Below are 20257 nucleotides of genomic sequence, written 5' to 3'. Positions count from 1 at the left end.
TCCTTAGGAAGTATATACATTAATGTTTGTTATTCTTGAGGTATCTGCATTTTAATTTTCAAAAGAAAAAGAAAAGTATTAAAGAACTGCAAATAAACTGCACATAATTCAAATATATATAAGTAAAGCTTGTATACATCAAAAACCACGCTATGGCTATTTTTAGAAATTATCCTGTTTGCTTTTCTGTGTGTTTTTAATTTTTTTTTAAGTCAAAGGAGGAAAAAAATGAAAGCAGCGAAGAAATGTAAACATACACACACACATATATCTGACTATATAAAAAGAAAAAGCTCTACAATCACAAAACACCATATGAGCAATTCTATATAATTTGCTGCGTTTTCTTATTTTTAATTTTTGTCAAGAGAAAAATAAAAGACGCTGCCTAATTGGAAACGTGACTTTCTATTATTAAAATTGTGGGAGTCCATTTTAATGTGTTTATCTCGCTGCTAGTCTATAATTTATATTTCAGCGTGGAAATTTGTTTGTATGCCTGTGACAGGTTAATGCAGTTTAAACATGCATTTTTCTTTCGTTGGCTGAATGGTTAAATCGTTACTCAAAGGATTTTAAGTTTCAATTTCAACCATGAGAGGATTCTTTGCTTTTTTCAAGGTTAAAAATGTTTCTGGTTCGAAAATTAATTAATGGCTACGTAGCGGCTCTATTTAGGGAATTGGTACGGACCCTGGGTTGACAGCGGGACTGTTAGATGAGAAAACTTTTTTTTTTTTTGGTGAAGACTCGGGGATATTTTAAATCTGATCGGAGAGCGGTAACAGAAGTGAAACGTAATCCCAGCCCGCTTTACTAACAATCGTAATTATGAATCGAAAGACATGTCAGGTATAAGCATTTTTTCCCCTTAAAAAAAAAGTTTCGCGGACTCCGCCGGACACCCAGCTGGCGGAGGACCAGCGGGCGAAGGGGGGGCGAAGCCGGCAGGCTGCCCAGAAGTTACGATCGGGGAGTTTTCTCTTTATTAAAATTACCTGGCTCGCCGGCAGAGGCAAGAATGCGAAGACAAGATAATTTCTTAGGCTGTTAGGAATGACTTAGCCCCGGTGGGTCGCGCGTTCCGAGGGGTGTCCTGCCGGCCGGGGCGGGTCCCGCCACCCCCGCGGGCTCCGGTGCGTCAGGGGCGCGTCAGGCGGGGCGGGCTCCGCGCGGGCGGCCGCGGCGGCTGCTGCTGCTGCGGCGGCGGCGGCGGCGGCGGCGGCGGCAGCGGCGGCGGCGGCGGGTGGCGGGCGGCGCGCACCGGGCCTCCTGCTTCTCGCTCCGAGGCAGCGGGGACGGACGCTCCCGAGAACTCTCTCGCCCGCGGCCGGCCGCGCTCGGACGGCGCGCGCCGGCGGCCCGGCGGTGCCAGCATGTCGGCTGCCGTGGCGTGCCTGGACTACTTCGCCGCCGAGTGCTTGGTGTCCATGTCCGCGGGTGCTGTGGTTCACCGCCGCCCGCCGGACCCCGAGGGCGCGGGCGGAGCGGCCAGCTTGGAGGTGGGTGCGGCGCCGCCGGAGTCCTCTCTGCCGGGTCCGGGGCCACCGGGGCCCGCGTCTGTCCCCCCGCTCCCCCAGGTCCCCGCCCCTAGCCCCGGCGCGGGCGGCGCCGCGCCCCACCTGCTGGCTGCAAGCGTCTTGGCTGACTTGCGCGGCGGCTCTGGTGGGGGCTTCGGAGAGTACTCCGGGGAAGTTCTGCGCGACTCGTCCGGCTCCTCCGACCCGACCCCGTGCTCCGGCCCGACCCTGGGCTCCCAGCCAGCCCCGGCCTCCAGCGCAGCCGAGGTCTCGGGACCCATGCACTCCTCCGGCGCGCTCGAGGTCCCTGGCGCGCCAGCCGTCCCGGGAGCGTCTGCCCACCCTGGCGCGGTGTCTGGCGTGGCCCCTGGGGCCGGCCCCGCCCCCGCCACGGGTCCAGGCCCCCGTCGGAGGCCAGTAACACCTGCTGCCAAGCGCCATCGCTGCCCCTTCCCGGGCTGCAACAAAGCCTATTACAAGTCATCACATCTGAAGTCCCACCAGCGCACCCACACGGGTGAGCGCCCGTTCTCCTGCGACTGGCTCGACTGCGACAAGAAGTTTACGCGCTCCGACGAGCTGGCCCGCCACTACAGGACGCACACGGGCGAGAAACGCTTCTCCTGCCCACTCTGCCCCAAGCAGTTCTCTCGGAGCGACCACCTGACCAAGCACGCCCGCCGCCACCCATCCTACCATCCTGATATGATCGAGTACAGGGGGCGCCGTCGCACGCCCCGCGTCGACCCGCAACCCGCCAACCTGGTGGACAGCTCCGGCTCCGTCCCCGGGCAGGTGCCCAGCTTCACCACCAGCTTGTCTGACAGTCACTGCTGTTAGTCGTTCCCTCAAGGATGATTCCCCAGGCCACTGTCCTTGCTTTTTCTCTGCCCATCCCTCTTTCCCTGAGTGATGATACCAAGGCACAGACTGGCTTCTCCGCTCTGGCGGGTGGCGGTTGGAGGGGGTCAAGGCAGGCATGTTGGACTCTGGGGAGGGACTGGGGGCCCGAAAATAGCAGGAATTCTTACAACACGTATATCATCCAAAAGTGGGGGATTGCCTCAAGACAGACCCCCGGAACTGATAAGAAGGGATGAACCCCCGTACTCTCCAGAGTCCTGAAGATTCTCCCTTCCATGGGAACCAGAGATGTGAAACTGGAATTCTCAGGTGCCTGAGGAGCTCTCAGTCTCAAAAGACTCTGGTGTCTTACCCACCCTCCAGGGCGGACCTTGGAGAGGGTGTCAGGGGTGGCAGTCTTGGGAATGTCCAGGACTGGGATGGTGAGAGGCCTTTGGAAACAGAAATGATTTCTATTTCTGTAAACAGTGATGTTTACTAATGTATTTTTAGTATCTTTTAAACAGGGATCCCAGGTTGATAGGAGGTCGATGTCCTCCGCACCCCAGTTGCCCCAGCTACCTCTGCTAGGAGAGGCCATGTAAGAATCCATGTGGATGGATGGCTGGGAGATGCTTCTTGGTGTTTGGGGAGTGGCACGCGTCTGTTTGCAGGTCCTGTTGCAAGGGCTGAAACCCTGCACTTGCGTCGTTGTCCTAGCTTTTCCTGTCATTTGGAGTCCTACTTGGGGAGGTAACTTCCTGGCTCACTCACAATGAGGTTGGTCTAAAAATTTGGAAACAATCATAAATGCACCAGAAATAAAAGGGTGGCCCAGGTGAGTTCCCACTTCACCAAGAGGGCAAACCCAAGTGACTGTGGTTGGGACAGGTCCAAATGAAGACCTTTCAGAGTCATTGTTAACGTTCAGGGAAATAAGGGCTTTTGGTCCCAGCTGCCACTCCCAGGTAACCTTAGGTGTGGTAGATTCTATTCATTTCTAGCTGGCTAGTGGGTTATTTCCCTTGGGATCTGTGCATTTTTGTTTCTGCAATAGGTGAGTTGGTGATTTTAAGGAAGGGAAGTGGGAGTGGCTTCTTTCAAAAAGTCAGCTGCTCTGGATTTGGGGAAGGGACAGAAAAGTGCAAGTTATTGTCATATGGAAGGACCCTTCTCCTCTGACCTTGGAGCCCCTCCGTGTTGCTCCCTTAGTGCAGGAATTGAGCTTCACCAGTATGTATTTTTCTCTGTGTTTCTGCTGCTATGATGAATTGTCGGCCGCTCTGCTTATGTATGTGTGAATGTGACCCTTTCATTAGAGATGAGGCTGAAAGGCATTTCCTGCTCTGGTAAAGTCCCCTTTGGCCCCCGCTCCTGAATATCTTGTAATAGTCCATCAATCATACCTGTGAAGGATGCCATACTATCAAAGGACCATAAAAGGCATCTAGTTAGATTGCTTTCCCCTATTTTGCAGATGAAGATACTGAAGGCTAGATAAGCTCAAAGTCACATGCTGAGTTGCTGGCAAAAGTCCTAACTAAAATTTGGTTATCTGGCCTTCTATCTGACTCTTTCCGTCATGCTTAGTTACCCAATCTGGGCTCTTAGTCAAAGGGCACCACTCTTACTTACTGCCACCAGGATCCCCTTCTTCCCTATTCACTATCATTTCCATGTTCCTTCAGCTGTCCAGTTCCCGCTAAACCCTTTGCCTGTTGTGTTTAACCCGAAAGCTGTTTTCTAAGCAGGTTGAGTACATTCCCTCCTTCCATACAATATGGACTTAAAGTGGGAATGCCTTTATCTTTTAATCTGGTAGATTATTTTTCAATGCTGGTTTCTAGTCCGGGGCACTCTAGCTTCCTTGAGAGAGTAAGTGATATGAACGCAGGGACTCTACTAAGTGCTCACTACACTAAGTGAAGGAAAGGTATTTAGGAAGGACCCAAAGGGTATAAAGAAGTACAATGTTTCCCTGTTGAGGACTAAGCAGGGTGAGTGGAGCTCTCCTTGAGTTACATGTGGGAAGAGGAGGCCCCCAGTTGTGAAGGCGGTTTTGGTGGTGGGAAGTTCTTCGTTTGCTTGTTTTGTCTCCTCAGCTGGGACTTGATAAGAAGGGCACTCTGGGGGCCCCTTGAGGACTATGATTTCTCCTTTGTCCCCTTCAGTAGAAGAGCTGCCATTGGGTAGGTGGACCAATGAAGTTAACGTGAAAGAAACTCCCACTGACCATTCTGGAATTGAGCTCAAGAAAGCGTGATGTTTCCTATCACCATATGATAAATAATGTTTGATTTTCAATCTCCCCAGTAGTGTCCTTATTTGAGTTCTTGTACTTTGGGGACTTTTGTCTGGGATTGGCTTCTGACAGTCTAAATGCGGCGTGTCTTTCACTGACTTCTCCAAGGACTTGGGGTGGTGGGAAGGGAGACAGATAATGGGAGCAATATTTGTAGGCTGGTCTTTCTTGGCCTTGGGTATTGTTTTACCCTTTTCACTCTAGCAGCCAGAGAGCTCTTGAGGACTTTATTAGTGAAATGCCTTGAAAGGAAGGGCCTTCCTAGTTTTATTAGTGTTTCTTTTGCTTCTTTTTGCTAGTCAGATGGACCTTAGCAAGTGAATATGTCTGGAGTTTGGTGGAGTCAATCTGAATCTCTGGCCCTTGCCCTACTCCCACCATCCTGAGTTTTGATATAGGAATGACCTAGTAACAGAATCTATTTATCAAATTCTTTCTGAAATATAGGTTGGGGGCTGGGTGTGAATTCCATGTCAGCCCTTGGGCATGAGGGAATGGGATCCCCTGTCCCTGCTGGAAGGGAATGAAGAGTACAGGCTTTGTCCCACCTATGGGGACAGGAATCTTTATTTGTCCTTATTTTCCTATTCTCCTCCAAGTAGACAATTGTGTTGGAATTCACTCTTGGCCCCTGTCTGCACCTCTTACTCACTTGTCTCCAAAGGAAGATTGTATTCTCTGATCGAGACATAAAGAAGAGGATCATCATGAACACACACTCACTCACTCACTCTAAGCTCTCTTCTCTTTTTTGAACTTCTTGGCTTGCTATATGTACCCACACCACTCAGATTCCAGCTTTCATATGGTAAGCACACCTTCTGTGGGCCAGGCCTGCCTCTTGTACTTCTTTGCCTGCTATCTGTACCCACACCACTCAAATCCCAGCTTTCATATGGTAAGCACACCTGCTGAGGCCCAGCCCTGCCTTCCAGAGGCAAGTCTGAAGAGTACTTCTCTCTGTCTCCACTTTTGGAACAGCCATGCCCCCTTGCAATTCCCAGGTAAGTGTTTCCTTTGTATATTCTATGGGTGAATAATCCCAGTAGAGGAATCAGGAAGGGTGTGAAAGGCAGTGGAGGGGTGGCTTTGGAAAGCCCAATTTGGCTATAGGTACAGCCTTGTCAACAAAATACTGATATTTTGATCTTCATTGGTCTGATTCTTATATCTATTACCTAGTTGGTTGAGAACTTAGAAAGGAAATGGGTGCAATTGTTCTCCTAAGCCCTAACACATGCAAATATGCATTGGCTACTAAGTCGTGAGAAATAGGCAATCTGACTGGAACTAGGGGACCAAAATAAGATGGAAATGGAACATCTGGTTTGCCAGGGCACAGACTTTAGTGCTACAGTGATTTGGGGCCTTTTAGTTCTTTGACCTTTTCAAGTTCTAGCAGCTTATGGTAGCTAGTGTCCACAGGCAAGTCATTATTTTTTTAGAGGTACTAGATGTAGGGCTTTGCAAAAGTAGGCTGTACAGGTCACTGTGTCTGATCTTGATTCACATAGATATAGTTGAGGCTTCACATAGATATTCACAAGAATAGGCTTGCTACAGAAGGGAGAGGCACTATTGAATAGAAAAATCTGTGCTGCCTTTTATTCTCTGCCAGAATTCCAGATGAGGAATTTAGGAAACTTAATGGCAGAAGTTCCATGTGTACTCCAAACAAACTTGGGAGAGTCTAGCCCTTCAGTTTTCCTGGGGATTAACAGGTGGCATTAGAATAGTTTCACCCAATTTGGGCTAATCTTGATTTGCATTGCATCCTTTTATAGGGTCTATGGAGAGACTCCTGGAAGGGGTAAAGTTCTTTAAGTCATATGGGTATTCAGAGCCACCTTCCATTTATGTCCCAAGTTGGTGCCTCATGTGTTGACTATATGAGCCCTGATGGGAATTTCAAGGACTCAAGTTGTATGTTCAATCACAGAGGAATGGTGGATTTTAATCATAAATATAAAAAGAAATGCATATGTTTGTTATATGGGGATTTAACGTAGAGAGAAGCAATGCTATTTAATTCCAAAGGCTAGGAAGAGTGTTAAAAAGGGTTGTGCCTGGATTCTTCTCTCCCTAGGAAGCAGGTCTATTTAGGATATCAAGTAGGAACTATATTTGTTTCAAGTATATGTTCAGGCCTGGAAGTCAAAATGGAAGCACTGGGAGGGTGAAAAGTGAATAAAGAAAGAGAGACCAATTGATCTGGAGAAAGAAAAGGATTTCTTTAAAACAAATGTTGTGTTCTTAAAGGACACAAAAACATTGATAATACAAATTGGAAAATAAAAATGGCAAAGAGCCAAATGGTCTTAAGATGAGACTATAGAAGAGGGTGGTAATTTATTCATTACCAAAGTAGAGGAGGTAATTGGAGCCCAAAGAGATATAACAGAAGAATGGAAGTAAGTTCTCAGAGAGGAAACAGAAATGTGCATTTCCACCAGGGATCTCAGATCCAGGGAAATACTGAGAGGTACCTACCTGAATCTGCAGAGGAAGCAATAGGAAATCATCCCATTAACACTGAGACAAGTATATTAGAAGCTTACAGAAAATATAGATGTACCTTCAACATTTTTAGCTTAGTCTTAGTGATATTACCATTGTAAATAGGATCACAAATGTGTACATTCTCCATTCTCTGTATGGAGAATGTACAGAGTTAGGCCTTTAAGGGAAAGCATAGGGTAGATGAGACACATGAAATGTATTAAAGTAGTTAAGTTAATAGAAATTAAGAAGGAAAAAGCAAAATCATCTCTGGTTCCAATGTAAATATTTGTTAAAACTCAATACCAGGATTTCCCTGGTGGTTCAGTAGTTAAGATCCTGTGCTTCCAATGTAGCGGGCATGGGTTGGATCCTTGGTTAGGAAAGATCCCACATGCCACATGGCACTGTCAAAAAAAATAAAAACAAAAAACAGACAAAAGAAACTCAACACCAATTTGTAATTTAATATAAAAACACCTTAGCATGCTATGTAGCAGTAATTAACACAATACTGTTAATAACTATACTTCAATTTAAAAAATAAAAATTTTTAAATAAAAAGTAAAAACACCTTAGCAAACTAGTAACAAAAATAAATTTTAAATCGATGAAAAGTATCTACAAAAAGTCTACAGAAAACATCAAGCTTTGAAAGATTGCAGGAATTTTAGTTGACCATATGGTAAGATAGCATGTCTCAACAAACTCCAGATAGGGAGTCACATAAAAATATGATAGAAACCTAACCCCAAATCCACATATTGGGAAATGTAAAAGCAAGCTTCTACATAACTCAAGTAAAAGTGGCAATTACAAAAATTTTGATCTGAATGGAAACAAAAAATACAAAATAGCAAAACTTCAGTAATGTAAGCAAACAGCACTGGGGGAAAAAGTACAGCTTATAGCCTTAAATTTCTTATTTTAAAAAAATGGAAGTAGATGAACTAAGCTTTTAACTCCAGAAGAAAAGGAAAATAAACCCAAAGAAAATAGAAAAAGACATTACAATGGGTAATGCATTCTCAATAGGGAAAATATTGCCACTTAGGAAGTAAAAATTAGTTCTTGAGGGCTGAAAAAAATATTAGATATTGCAGTGATTATGGCTTTTCACAAGACTATACTATAGAGACACATATATACTGTATGTGTGGTTTAATATTGGGAGTATGAAGAAAGTAGTGATTAAGGGGAAAAAAGGTCCCAAAAGTTCCCTAGTGGGGTAGTAATGAAAAAAAGTTGAAAAAACACTGCAGTAGATAAAAGCAGAAATTAGTGAAACAAGAAAAAAAATGAGAATAGAGTTGTCCAAAACTCTGTTTTTAAGAGCCCAATAAAAACAGATTTCTTTGGCAAATATTAAGACAGAGATGAGAAGGCATAAAAAATTATCAGGTATAACAAGGGATATAAAATCATAATACATGAGCAGATTTTTAAATTATAAGATAATACAAATAACTTTATATCAATAGAGTTGAAAATATATATGGATCATTTTACAGGAAAATATAAAATTTCAAAATAGTTGAAGAAAATGTAGAAAATCTGAAACCAAAATAGTAGTAAAAGATTTATTTCCAAAAAAGGCACGTGGTCTAGGCGGTTATATAGGCAAGTTCTCTAAACCTTCAAGAAGCAGATAACTTCCATATTTTATAAATCATTTTAAATCATAGGAAGAGAAAGTTATCCAGTTTATTTCATGTTATATAGTTAAGCTGACCTTGATGCCAAAACAAGATATATAAAAGATGAGGGAAAAAAGCACACCACTATTGATTTGTAAAGATTATGCAAAAATCCCAAATAAAATATCATAAATTGTTTTTCAGCAGCAGTGAAAATAATGCAACATGATAATGTTAAATTTATCTCAGAAATGCAAGATGAATTCACTAATTGAGCTCTATTGATAATAATTTATATAAACAAATTTTAGGGCTTCCCAGGTGGCTCAGTGGTAAAGAATCTGCCTGCCAATGCAGTGGACACAACAGACATGGATTCAGTCCCTTGGTCAGGAAGATGCCCTGGAGAAGGAAATGGCAACCCATTTCAGTATTCTTGCTGGGAAATCCCATGGACAGAGGAGCCTGGTGGGCTACAGTTCATGGGGCTACAAAAGAGTCAGACAAGACTTAGTGGCTAAACAACAATAACAACATTGATATAATTTACTACATTAATTGAATAAAAGAGAAAACCATTGACTTTTCTATATGTCAACAATCATTAATCAGAAAATACAATAAACTAATTGATTCCATATGCAGTAGCAATGAATAACATAAAAAATCTTGTGTAAACAAGACTATAAAACTTTTACTGAATGATGTAAAAGAAAATATGACTAAATAGGGATAATGTTCCTAAAATTCAATACTATAAAGATATCTGCCCTTTCCTCAAATTTATATGTTTAATGCAATTTCAGTCAAAACCCCCAATAGATTTTTCATGAAGCTTTTTCAAGGAAATATTACAGAAGAACATGGGAGGTGAGAGGGAGAGTTGATTTATCAGATACCAAAATATTACAAAGCTATGGTCATTAAAACAGTGTGGTATAGTACAGGAATAGACAAATTAGTGGGCTGAATAAAGAACTCATTGTGACTATAGAATTTGGCATATAGCAGATGTATTACTTCACATCAGTGTGGAAAAGACAAACTAAATAAATTTCATTGAGAAACTGGCTATTCATGAGAAAATAAAACAACAAAATGTAACATTACATTCTATCCCAAATCTTTCAGAAAAATAAATCCCAGATGTTAGATGGTAAAGATCTAAACATTTTTAAGCCATAAAATTTATTTAAAAACTTGAAGATATCATCATTGGGTTAAAGACCTTCTAGTTAAGGATACAAATTTTTTATTTTATTTTTTTTTAATTTTATTTTTAAACTTTACATAATTGTATTAGTTTTGCCAAATATCAAAATGAACAAAAATTTTAAAAACAAAAATTTAAAGAAGGAAATGACAGGTTTGACTGCATCCAAATTCTAAAATGATTTACATCTGAAAACATGTTGTTCAGTTGCCAAGTTGTGTCCAGCTCTTTGTGACCCCATGGACTGCAGCAGGCCAGGCCTCCCTGTCCCTCACCATTTTCCAGAGTTTGCCCAAGGTCATGTCCATTGAGTTGCTGATGCCATCCAACCATCTCACCCTCTGTCACCCTCTTCTCCTGCCTTCATTCTTTCCAAGCATCAGGGTCTTTTCCAGTGTGTTGGCTGTTCACAACAGGTAGCCAAAGTATTGGAACTTTAGCTTCAGCATCAGTCCTTCAATGAGTATTCAGAATTGTTTTCCTTTAGGATTCACTGGATTGATCTCCTTGCTGTCCGAGGGACTCTCGAGTCTTCTCCAGCACCATTTGAAAGCATCAATTCTTAGCACTCTGCCTTCTTCTGAAAACATAATCAAAATTAAATAGCATGCTACACTCTGAAAAAAAAATTAACAGGCACAATATTAATATCCAGAAAATATAAAGAATCCACAATTTAAGATATACAGACCAAAAAAAAGTCAAAGGATAGTAGCAGGCAGTTAAAGAAAGAACCAGGATTGAGAGACAATAATATAATGTTTTTGCTCTTTTAAAATGTGAATATCTCCATGTATTGCTTGCATGCATTTTTTAAAAATTAAAAAATATTTTAAAGGAGGGGAAAAATGCTATTGATTAAAAAACAAAAGCAGATGGTAAGGTAGGATAGGATATACCAGGCAAATGTTAATACAAGCAAGCAGGTATGACAAGATTAATATCAGAGTCAAAATAAAATTCAAAGTATAAAACATTAGTGGGGCAAAAATAGATCATTTTATACTGGGAAAGTATAGTACTTCAAGAATCTAAAGGAATCAACATCCTTTTTGCCCATATATTAATGTTAGAGATGTCAGCTCAGAAGTGCTAATGTCTATTCTAGAATTTGAACAGGGCTTTCTTTGTTCATTCATCCTTTTCTAGAAACTCAGAGACTCTTTCCCATTTTCTAAGCTCATTGCAGGAGTAGGCACATAAGGGGGGGAGTGCCAACAAAAGTTAAATCACATAGAAACTGAGCCCAATCTAAGTTCCCTCAGGAAAATCTCTCCCCCTTCCTAGGTCTTCCTTCCTTTCTCCTTCTCTAGAATACTCGTTGTCCCTCTCATTTTATTTTTTACAAAAACTCTTGATGATTCAGAGCTTGACCCATTTCTCATTTCTCTGCTGGAGCTAATGGTCCTGCTGTAGCATTTATTTACAAGGTCTCTGTGGAATGTAACTTTCTCATCCCAGTTGGGAGACTTCTGGGTATTGACTTCTCTCAGCATTTTGGCACCCTCTTGCCAAGACATGAAAAATGTCACACCACATCACACCAAGGGAATAGGAAACTGGGGTACAGGTCCATCTGTCTAGATATCTCAGCCACTGCAGAATTACTTCTTGACAGCACCATGTTCTCATTGCACCACATTGAACTTGCAGTGGAAGTAAAAGGCTAGCCCAGAAGACCAGATTCTACCTCATCTTATTTGAGTTCCTGACGTCATGTCCTCCTTCCTTTTTCTGGGCCAACACCCAGGTGATGAGGGGGTTGATGGGTTCCCTCTCAGGGATCTAAGCACCAGGTAAGTTTCGTCTCAACCCCACTGACCCTCCACTTAGCCTAGGCTCTTTTGGCTGGAAGAACACTGCACTTCCCCCTCAGTAGGTGACAACTTCCTACTGTCATTCTCCAAGTTTACTTTGCCTTCTGATTTATAGTAAGACTTTTTGTCCAGGCTTTGCGCTTTGCTCAGTATTTAAGGGTGTCTGAAATTTGGAGCTTCTTTTACTTTCCCAACAAAGCTTTAAAGATTAGTATTTAGTTGTAGGCTTCAAAAGCTGAACTAGAGTCATTATTTACCTTTTCATTCCTGCTATAATTATCTTTTTTTTTTTTTTTTGAGGCAAATAGATGCCTTTGGTTACAAAGGTAATGGTCACATGGAAGAAAAGCATATCTCCCTCCCACCAATTTTTAGTCTGGTTAAAGATAAAGTTATTAGTTCTTGGGAATTCCCTAGCAGTTCAGTGGTTAGGACTCTGCACTTACACGGCCAAGGACCTGAGTTCAATCTCTGGTTGGGGACCAAGATCCCACAAGCCCTCAGGCACAGCCAAAAGAAGAGAAAGAAAAAAAGGATTAAGTTACTAGTTCTGAAGGTAAAACTAAGAGCAGCCTCCCCATCCCCAACTAATGGAGTCCTTACTAAAGAACAAACATCAAATATAAATAAAACAAAAGCAAACTTTAAGTCTATCTTCTGCAGACCCCTAGAATCAGGAAAAGTCCAAGGGAAAGGAAAGATTATAGTTATTACTGCTCTGAATGTTTGTGTAAACACAGTAGGTGGCAGAAAAGAGTATCCGCAGCATCCTGTGACCCATGAAATTTTGGGTCCATTCCTGCAGTCAAGGGTAGGATAGCAACTTGCTCAGTGGGTTCCAGCAGGGGTCAGCAATAGACTAGAATGCATCTAGCAGCCCCAGAGACAGTGCCAGAGGCTTTCCTTCTGGGGCTGTGTGTGGCTTTTACCTAAAAGAACCAGGCTTTCATGGACTGGGACATACATGTCAACAAATATTTATTGAGCACTTAGAATGTGTCCGGTACTGTTACAGGCCCTTAGGATACAAAGTGACTAAAACAGATTCCTGCCCTTATGCTCTCATATTTTAGAGGAAGGGATATAGAACACGGTGACTTCTCTGGTGGTCCAGTGGTTAAGACTCTGTGCTTCCAATTCAGGGGGCGCGGGTTCGATCCCTGGTGGAGGAACTAAGATCCCACATGCTGTGTGGTATGGCCAGAAAGAGAAAAGAAAGCAATAAGTATGTAGTATTTTAAGTAATAAAAGATAATGAGTTAATAAAAAGTACAGCAGGCTAAGTGAGATTAGGAGTGCTGGGTGGGAATACAGGTTAGACTGAGGTTATAAACAGGGTGATCTGGATAGGCTTCATTGTACATTAAAATATGAGCAAAGACTTGAAGGAGGTGAAAGAATTAGCCAGGAACTACCTGGCAAGATATTGTTCAGGCAGAGGGAACAGTTATACAAACAACCATAGAGGATAAGATCAAGAAAGAGAAAGGAGACCAGGGTGGCTGGAGAAATTTGATTAGAAGGAAGAGGAGATGCCATATCATATGGGTCTTATAGCCTACAATTTAGCTTTTTCTCTGGATAAAATGTTGAGCTACTGAGGACCTTGAGCAGAAGCATGATATGATCTGCCTTATGCTTCAGTTCAGTTCAATTCAGTTCAGTCACTCAATCGTGTCCTACTCTTTGTGACCCCATGAATCGTAGCACGCCAGGCCTCCCTGTCCATCACCAACTTCCGGAGTTCACTCAGACTCACGTCCATCGAGTCGGTGATGCCATCCAGCCATCTCATCCTCTGTTGTCCCCTTCTCCTCCTTGCCCCCAATCCCTCCCAGCATCAGAGTCTTTTCCAGTGAGTCAACTCTTCACATGAGGTGGCCAAAGTACTGGAGTTTCAGCTTTAGCATCATTCCTTCCAAAGAACACCCAGGACTGATCTCCTGTAGAATGCACTGATTGGATCTCCTTGCAGTCCAGGGGACTCTCAAGAGTCTTCTCCAACACCACAGTTCAAAAGCATCAATTCTTTGGTGCTCAGCTTTCTTCACAGTCCAATTCTCACATCCATACATGACCGCTGGAAAAACCATAGCCTTGACTAGACGAGCCTTTGTTGGCAAAGTAATGTCTCTGCTTTTGAATATGCTATCTAGGTTGGTCATAACTTTCCTTCCAAGGAGTAAGCGTCTTTTAATTTCATGGCTGCAGTCACCATCTGCAGTGATTTTGGAGCCCAGAAAAATAAAGTCTGACACTGTTTCCACTGTTTCCCCATCTATTTCCCATGAAGTGATGGGCCAGATGCCATAATCTTCATTTTCTGAATGTTGAGCTTTAAGCCAACTTGTTCACTCTCCTCTTTCACTTTCATCAAGAGGCTTTTGAGTTCCTCTTCACTTTCTGCCATAAGGGTGGTGTCATCTGCATATCTGAGGTTATTGAGATTTCTCCCAGCAATCTTGAGTCCAGCTTGTGCTTCTTCCAGCCCAGCGTTTCTCATGATGTACTCTGCATATAAATTAAATAAGCAGGGTGACAATATACAGTCTTGACGTACTCCTTTTCCTATTTGGAACCAGTCTGTTGTTCCATGTCCAGTTCTAACTGTTGCTTCCTGACCTGCATATAGGTTTCTCAAGAGGCAGGTCAGGTGCTCTGGTGTTCCCATCTCTTTCACAATTTTCCCACAGTTTATTGTGATCACACAGTCAAAGGCTTCGGCATAGTCAATAAAGCAGAAATAGATGTTTTTCTGGAACTCTCTTGCTTTTTCCATGATCCAGCAGATGTTGGCAATTGGATCTCTGGTTCTTCTGCCTTTTCTAAAACCAGCTTGAACATCTGGAAGTTCACGGTTCATGTATTGCTGAAGCCTGGCTTGGAGAATTTTGAGCATTACTTTACTAGCGTGTGAGATGAGTGCAATTGTGTGGTAGTTTGAGCATTTTTTGGCATTGCCTTTCTTTGGGATTGAAATGAAAATACCTTTCCCAGTCCTGTGGCCACTGCTGAGTTTTCCCAATTTGCTGACATATTGAGTGCAGCACTTTCACAGCATCATCTTTCAGGATTTGAAATAGCTCAACTGGAATTCCATCACCTCCACTAGCTTTGTTCATAGTGATGCTTTCTAAGGCCCACTTGACTTCACATTCCAGGATATCTGGCTCTAGGTGAGTGATCACACCATCGTGATTATCTTGGTTGTGAGGATCTTTTTTGTACAGTTCTTCTGTGTATTCTTGCCACCTCTTCTTAATATCTTCTGCTTCTGTTAGGTCCATACCATTTCTGTCCTTTATCGAGCCCATCTTTGCATGAAATGTTCCCTTGGTATCTCTAATTTTCTTGAAGAGATCTCTAGTTTATCCTATTCTGTTGCTTAGATCATTCTAGTCTGTTGTGCTGTGCTTAGTAGCTCAGTCATGTCTGACTCATTGCAACCCCGTGGACTGTAGCCCTTCAGGCTCCTCTGTTCAGGGAGATTCTCCAGGCAAGAATACTAGAGTAGATTGCCATGCCCTCCTCCTGGGGATCTTCCCAACCCAGGGATCAAACCCAGGTCTTTGACACTGTAGGCAGATTCTTTACCATCTGAGCCACCAGGGAAGCCACCAGGAAGACTGTTAGTTAAAGGGACTTAAATAAGATGATATGTCAGGAGGCAGTCTCATTAATCTAGATGATGATGGCTTGGACCAGAGTGATGGTGGAGGAGGTAGTGAGAAGTGATCGGATTCTAATACATTTTAGAGGAAAAACCAATAGACTTTACTAAAGATTGGTTATAGTAAGTGAGAGAATGAGAAGAGTCAGAATGATTCAAAGTGCGTAGGCCTGAGCAGCTGGGAGGATGGAGTCGTCATCAATTAAGTTGAGGAAGTCTAGAAGTAGGGTCTGGAAAAGGAAATGGCAACCCACTTCAGTACTCTTAATTAAAGAACCCCATAGACATTATGAAATGGCATAAAGATATGACACTGAAAGATGAATTCCCCCAGGTCAGAAAGTGTGGGGAAGAATGGAGAGCAATTACTGATAGTTCCAGAAAGAATGAAGCAACTGGGCCAAAGCAGAAACTACACTCAGTTGTTGATATGCCTGGTGCTGAAAGTAAAGTCAGATGCTATAAAGAACAATGTTGCATAGGAACCTGGAATGTCAGATCCATGAATCAAGGTAAATTGGATGTGGTCAAGCAGGAGATGACAAGATTGAACATCAACATCTGAGGAGTCAGTGAACTAAAATGGATGGGAATGGGTAAATTTAACTCAGATGACCTTTATATCTACTACTGTAGGCAAGAATCCCTTAGAAGAAATGGAGTAGCCCTCGTAATCAACAAGAGTCTGAAGTGCAATACTTGGGTGCAGTCTCAAAAATGATAGTGAACTTGGTTCATTTCTAAGACGAACCATTCAGTACTAGAGTAATCCAAGTCTGTGCCCCAACCACTGATGCCAAAGAAGCTGAAGTTGACCAGTTCTATGAAGACCTACAAAACCTTCTAGAACTAACACCAAAAAAAAAAAAGGATGTTCTTTTCATCATAGGGGACAGAAATACAAAAGTAGGAAGTCAAAAGATAGCCAGAATAACAGGCAAGTTTGTCCTTCAAAATGAAGCAGAGCAAAAGCAAACTCTTGACAGAGTTTTGTCAAGAGAACATGCTATTCATAGAAAACACCCTTTTGCAACAACCCAAGAGACAGCTGTACACATAGATATCACCAGATCGTCAATACTAAAATCAGATTGATTATGCTCTTTGCAACCAAAGATGGAGAAGCTCTATACAGTCAATAAAAGCAAGACCCGAAGCTGATTGTGGCTCAGCCCCATATTGCAAAATTCAGAAAAGTTGAAGAAAGTAGAGAAAACCGCTAGGCCATTCAGGTATGACCTAAATCAAATCCCTTATGATTATGCAGTAGAGGTTATGAATAGATTCAAGGGATTAGATCTGGTAGACACTGCCTGAAGAACTAAGGATGGAGTTTCACAACATTGTACAAGAGGCAGTGACCAAAACCATCCCCAAGAAAAAGAAATCCAAGAAGGCAAAATGCTAGTCTGAGGAGGCCTTACAAATAGCTGAGGAGAGAAGAGAAGCAAAAGGCAAGGGAGAAAGGGAAATATATACCCAACTGAATGCAGAGTTCCAGAGAATAGCAAGGAAAGATAAGAAAGTCTTCTTAAGCAAACAATGCAAAGAAATAGAGGAAAACAATAGAATGAGAAAGATTAGGGTGCTCTTCAAGAAAATTAGAGATACCAAGGAAACATTTCATGCAAAGATGGGCACAATTAAGGACAGAAATGGTAAGGACCTAACAGAAGAAGAGATTAAGAAGAGGTGTCAAGAAATCACAGAAGAATTGTACCCCCCCCCCCAAAAAAAAAGTCTTAATGAACCAAATAACCATGATGGTGTGGTCACTCACCCAGATCAGGATTTCCTGGAGTGTGAAGTCAAGTGGGCCTTAGGAACCAGGACTATGAACAAAGCTAGTAGAGGTGACAGAATTCCAGCTGAGCTATTTCAAATTCTTAAAGATGGTGGTGTTAAAGTGCTACACTCAATATGCCAGCAAATTTGGAAACCTCAGGAGTCACCACAGGACAGGAAAAAGTCAGTTTACATTCCAATCCCAAAGAAGGGCAATACCAAAGAATGTTCAAACTACCACACAGTTACACTCATTTCACATGCTAGCAATCTTGTGATTGCTAGCATAAATCCTTCACAAAATCCAATGCACAAAATCCTTCAAGCTAAGCTTCAAAAGTATTTGAACAGAAAACTTCCAGATGTGCAAGGTGGATATAGAAAAGGCAGAGGAATCAGAGATCAAATTGCCAACATCCATTGGATCATAGAGAAAGCAAAGGAATTCCAGAAAAACATCTGCTTCATTGACTACACTAAAGCCTTTGACTGTATGGATCACAACAAACTGTGGAAAATTCTTAAAGATATGGGACTACCCAAACACTTTAGTCTCCTGAGAAACCTATACGCAGGTCAAGAAGCAACAGTTAGAACCGGACATGGAACAACTGACTGGTTCAGAATTGGGAAAGGAGTTCATCAAGGCTGTATATTATCACCATGCTTATTATATCATGCAAAATGCCGGGCTGGATGAATCACAAGCTGGAATCAAGATTGCAGGGAGAAATAACAACCTCAGATATGCAGATGATGCCACTCTAATGGCAGAAAGTGAAGAGAAACTAAAGAGTCTCTTGGTTAAACTGAAAGAGGAGAGTGAAAAAGCTGGCTTAAAACTCAACATTCAAAAAACTGAGATCATGGCATCCAGTCCCATCACTTTATGGCAAAAAGAAGGGGAAAAAATGGAAACATTGACAGATTTCTTGGGCTCCAAAATCACTAAGGACTGTGACTGCAGCCATGATATTAAATGACGCTTGCTCCCTGGAAGGAAAGCTATGACAAACCTAGACAGTATATTAAAAAACAGAGACATCCCTTTGCCAGCAAAGGTCCATATATTCAAAGCTGTGGTTTTTCCAGTAATCATATACAGATGTGAGAATTGAACCATAAAGAAGTCTGAGTGCCGAAGAATTGATGCTTTTGAACTGTTGTGCTGAAGAAGACTCTTGAGAGTCCCTTGGACAACAAGGAGATTAAACCAGTCAATCCTAAAGGAAATCAACCCTGAATATTCTTTGAAAGGACTGATGCTGAAGCTCCAATAATTTGGCCACCTGATGTGAAGAGCTGACTCATTTGAAAAGACTCTGAAGCTAGGAAAGATTGAGAGCAGGAAGAGAAGTGGGTAGCAGAGGATGAGGTGGTTAGATAGCATCACCAACTCAGTGGGCATGAATTGGAGCAAACTCCAGGAGACAGTGGAGGACAGAGGAGCCTGGTGTGCTATATCCCATGGGGTCACAAAAAGTCAGATGCAAGTTAGCAACTGAACATAACAAGTCGAGGCACATGTGTAGGGGAAGAACAAGTGTTCAGTTTTGGACAAGTTGAGTTTGAGTTGTATGTTATAAAAACAGTGGAAATTGTGCATAGGCAATGAAAGAAGTCTGGAGTTTGGGAGAAAGGTCTTGGACTGGAGGTTAAAAACTTAGGAGTTAATAGCATATTTTAAGCTCATAATCTGAATCAGATCAATGAGAGTGAGTGTACAGGGAGAAGAGAAGAAAGGCTAACAGTGATTCCTGGGACCTATGTGAAGAACTGAGGGACTTGAGGAGGAACCAGAAAAGGAGCTGAAAAGGTGTGACCAGTGAGTAGGAAAAAAGTCAACAGCATGATGTTCTAATAAATAGCATGAAGCCTAATAAATAAAGTATCCAGAAAGGGAGTGGTCCACTTTATCAGATGATTGTGCTAAGTCAAGTAGAATGAAGACTGGGGAGCTGGACCTTGGCTCTCACCATTCAGCAGTCATTGGTGATCTTGATAAGAACAGTCATTATGGATTGGTAGGAGTCAATGCCAGATTGCCATGGATTTAGGCAAGAACAGGAGGAAAGAACCTGGAGACTATGAGTACAGGGCACTACTTGAGACATTTTTCTGTAACTGGAAGTGAAGAAATGGAGTGGAAGTTGGTAGGGAAAAATGAGCTCAAGAGAATTGATTTTTTTTAAAGATGGGGGAGGGGGTACCCAGTCATTTATATGCTAATAAAAATGATCCAAGAAGGAATGAAAAATTGTTAATGCAAGACAGAGTTTGGGGAGAATTGCTGGAGTGATATCCTTGAGGAGGCAAGGGCAGTGGGATTTAGTGCACAAGTAGAGGGACTGATTTTAGCTAGGAACATGAATATGTCATCTGTGAAGTAGTTGGATATTCAGATCTCTTCCCTAGTAAGGCATGATCCACATTATAGTGACCCTTTAATTACTCAATTACTGGTACAAAACCCATGATGAGGCATTTGCTTCCCTGATGAATTGTCAGGTTGCACAGCAAAAGAAAAGGATCCACCTAGAGTTACGAGGTATTAAATTCTTAATTTAAAATCATACATACCTTTTCACTTAGATTGCTAATATCTCATAATTTTTTTATCTCAGCACCATTTTTAAGGCTGATGGGGGCATATTGATCTCTATAACTAGAATGACTGAGATAGATGAGGTCTTCTAGTCCATTTTTGTGACATGTTGGCCATTAGCTATTATTGGGTTAGCCAAGAAGTTCACTCAGGCTTTTCAATAAGATGGTACGGAAAAACCTGAATGAACTTTTTGGCCAACCAAATATATTAATGTTTTTGCAAAAGGGAATCTTGCGTTATTGTCCAAGAGGCCCTGAACATGTATTCAATCCCATTCAGAGGACCACCGTGATTGTGCTCAGCATCTGGCCTATCCTGATGTAGTTCCTACGGGAAAGAGGTATTTCTTGTTCTGGAGTCCTA

At 42.3% G+C, this 20257-nt stretch overlaps 1 protein-coding gene across 1 annotated transcript; it reads left to right on the top strand.

Annotated features, from left to right (window-relative positions):
- Window positions 1-1376: 1376 nt before the first annotated feature.
- On the top strand, window positions 1377-2539 carry KLF14 (KLF transcription factor 14). Its single transcript, XM_070787384.1, has one exon. It carries the CDS (start codon window positions 1377-1379, stop codon window positions 2358-2360), a length of 984 nt encoding a protein of 327 aa, XP_070643485.1. The 3' UTR covers window positions 2361-2539.
- Window positions 2540-20257: the final 17718 nt, after the last annotated feature.

The sequence above is a fragment of the Bos indicus genome, chromosome 4, assembly GCF_029378745.1.
Source record: "Bos indicus isolate NIAB-ARS_2022 breed Sahiwal x Tharparkar chromosome 4, NIAB-ARS_B.indTharparkar_mat_pri_1.0, whole genome shotgun sequence".
Lineage (NCBI taxonomy): Eukaryota > Metazoa > Chordata > Mammalia > Artiodactyla > Bovidae > Bos > Bos indicus.
The sequence above is the reverse complement of the archived record's forward strand: the minus strand, read 5'-3'. Positions and strand labels throughout refer to the sequence as shown.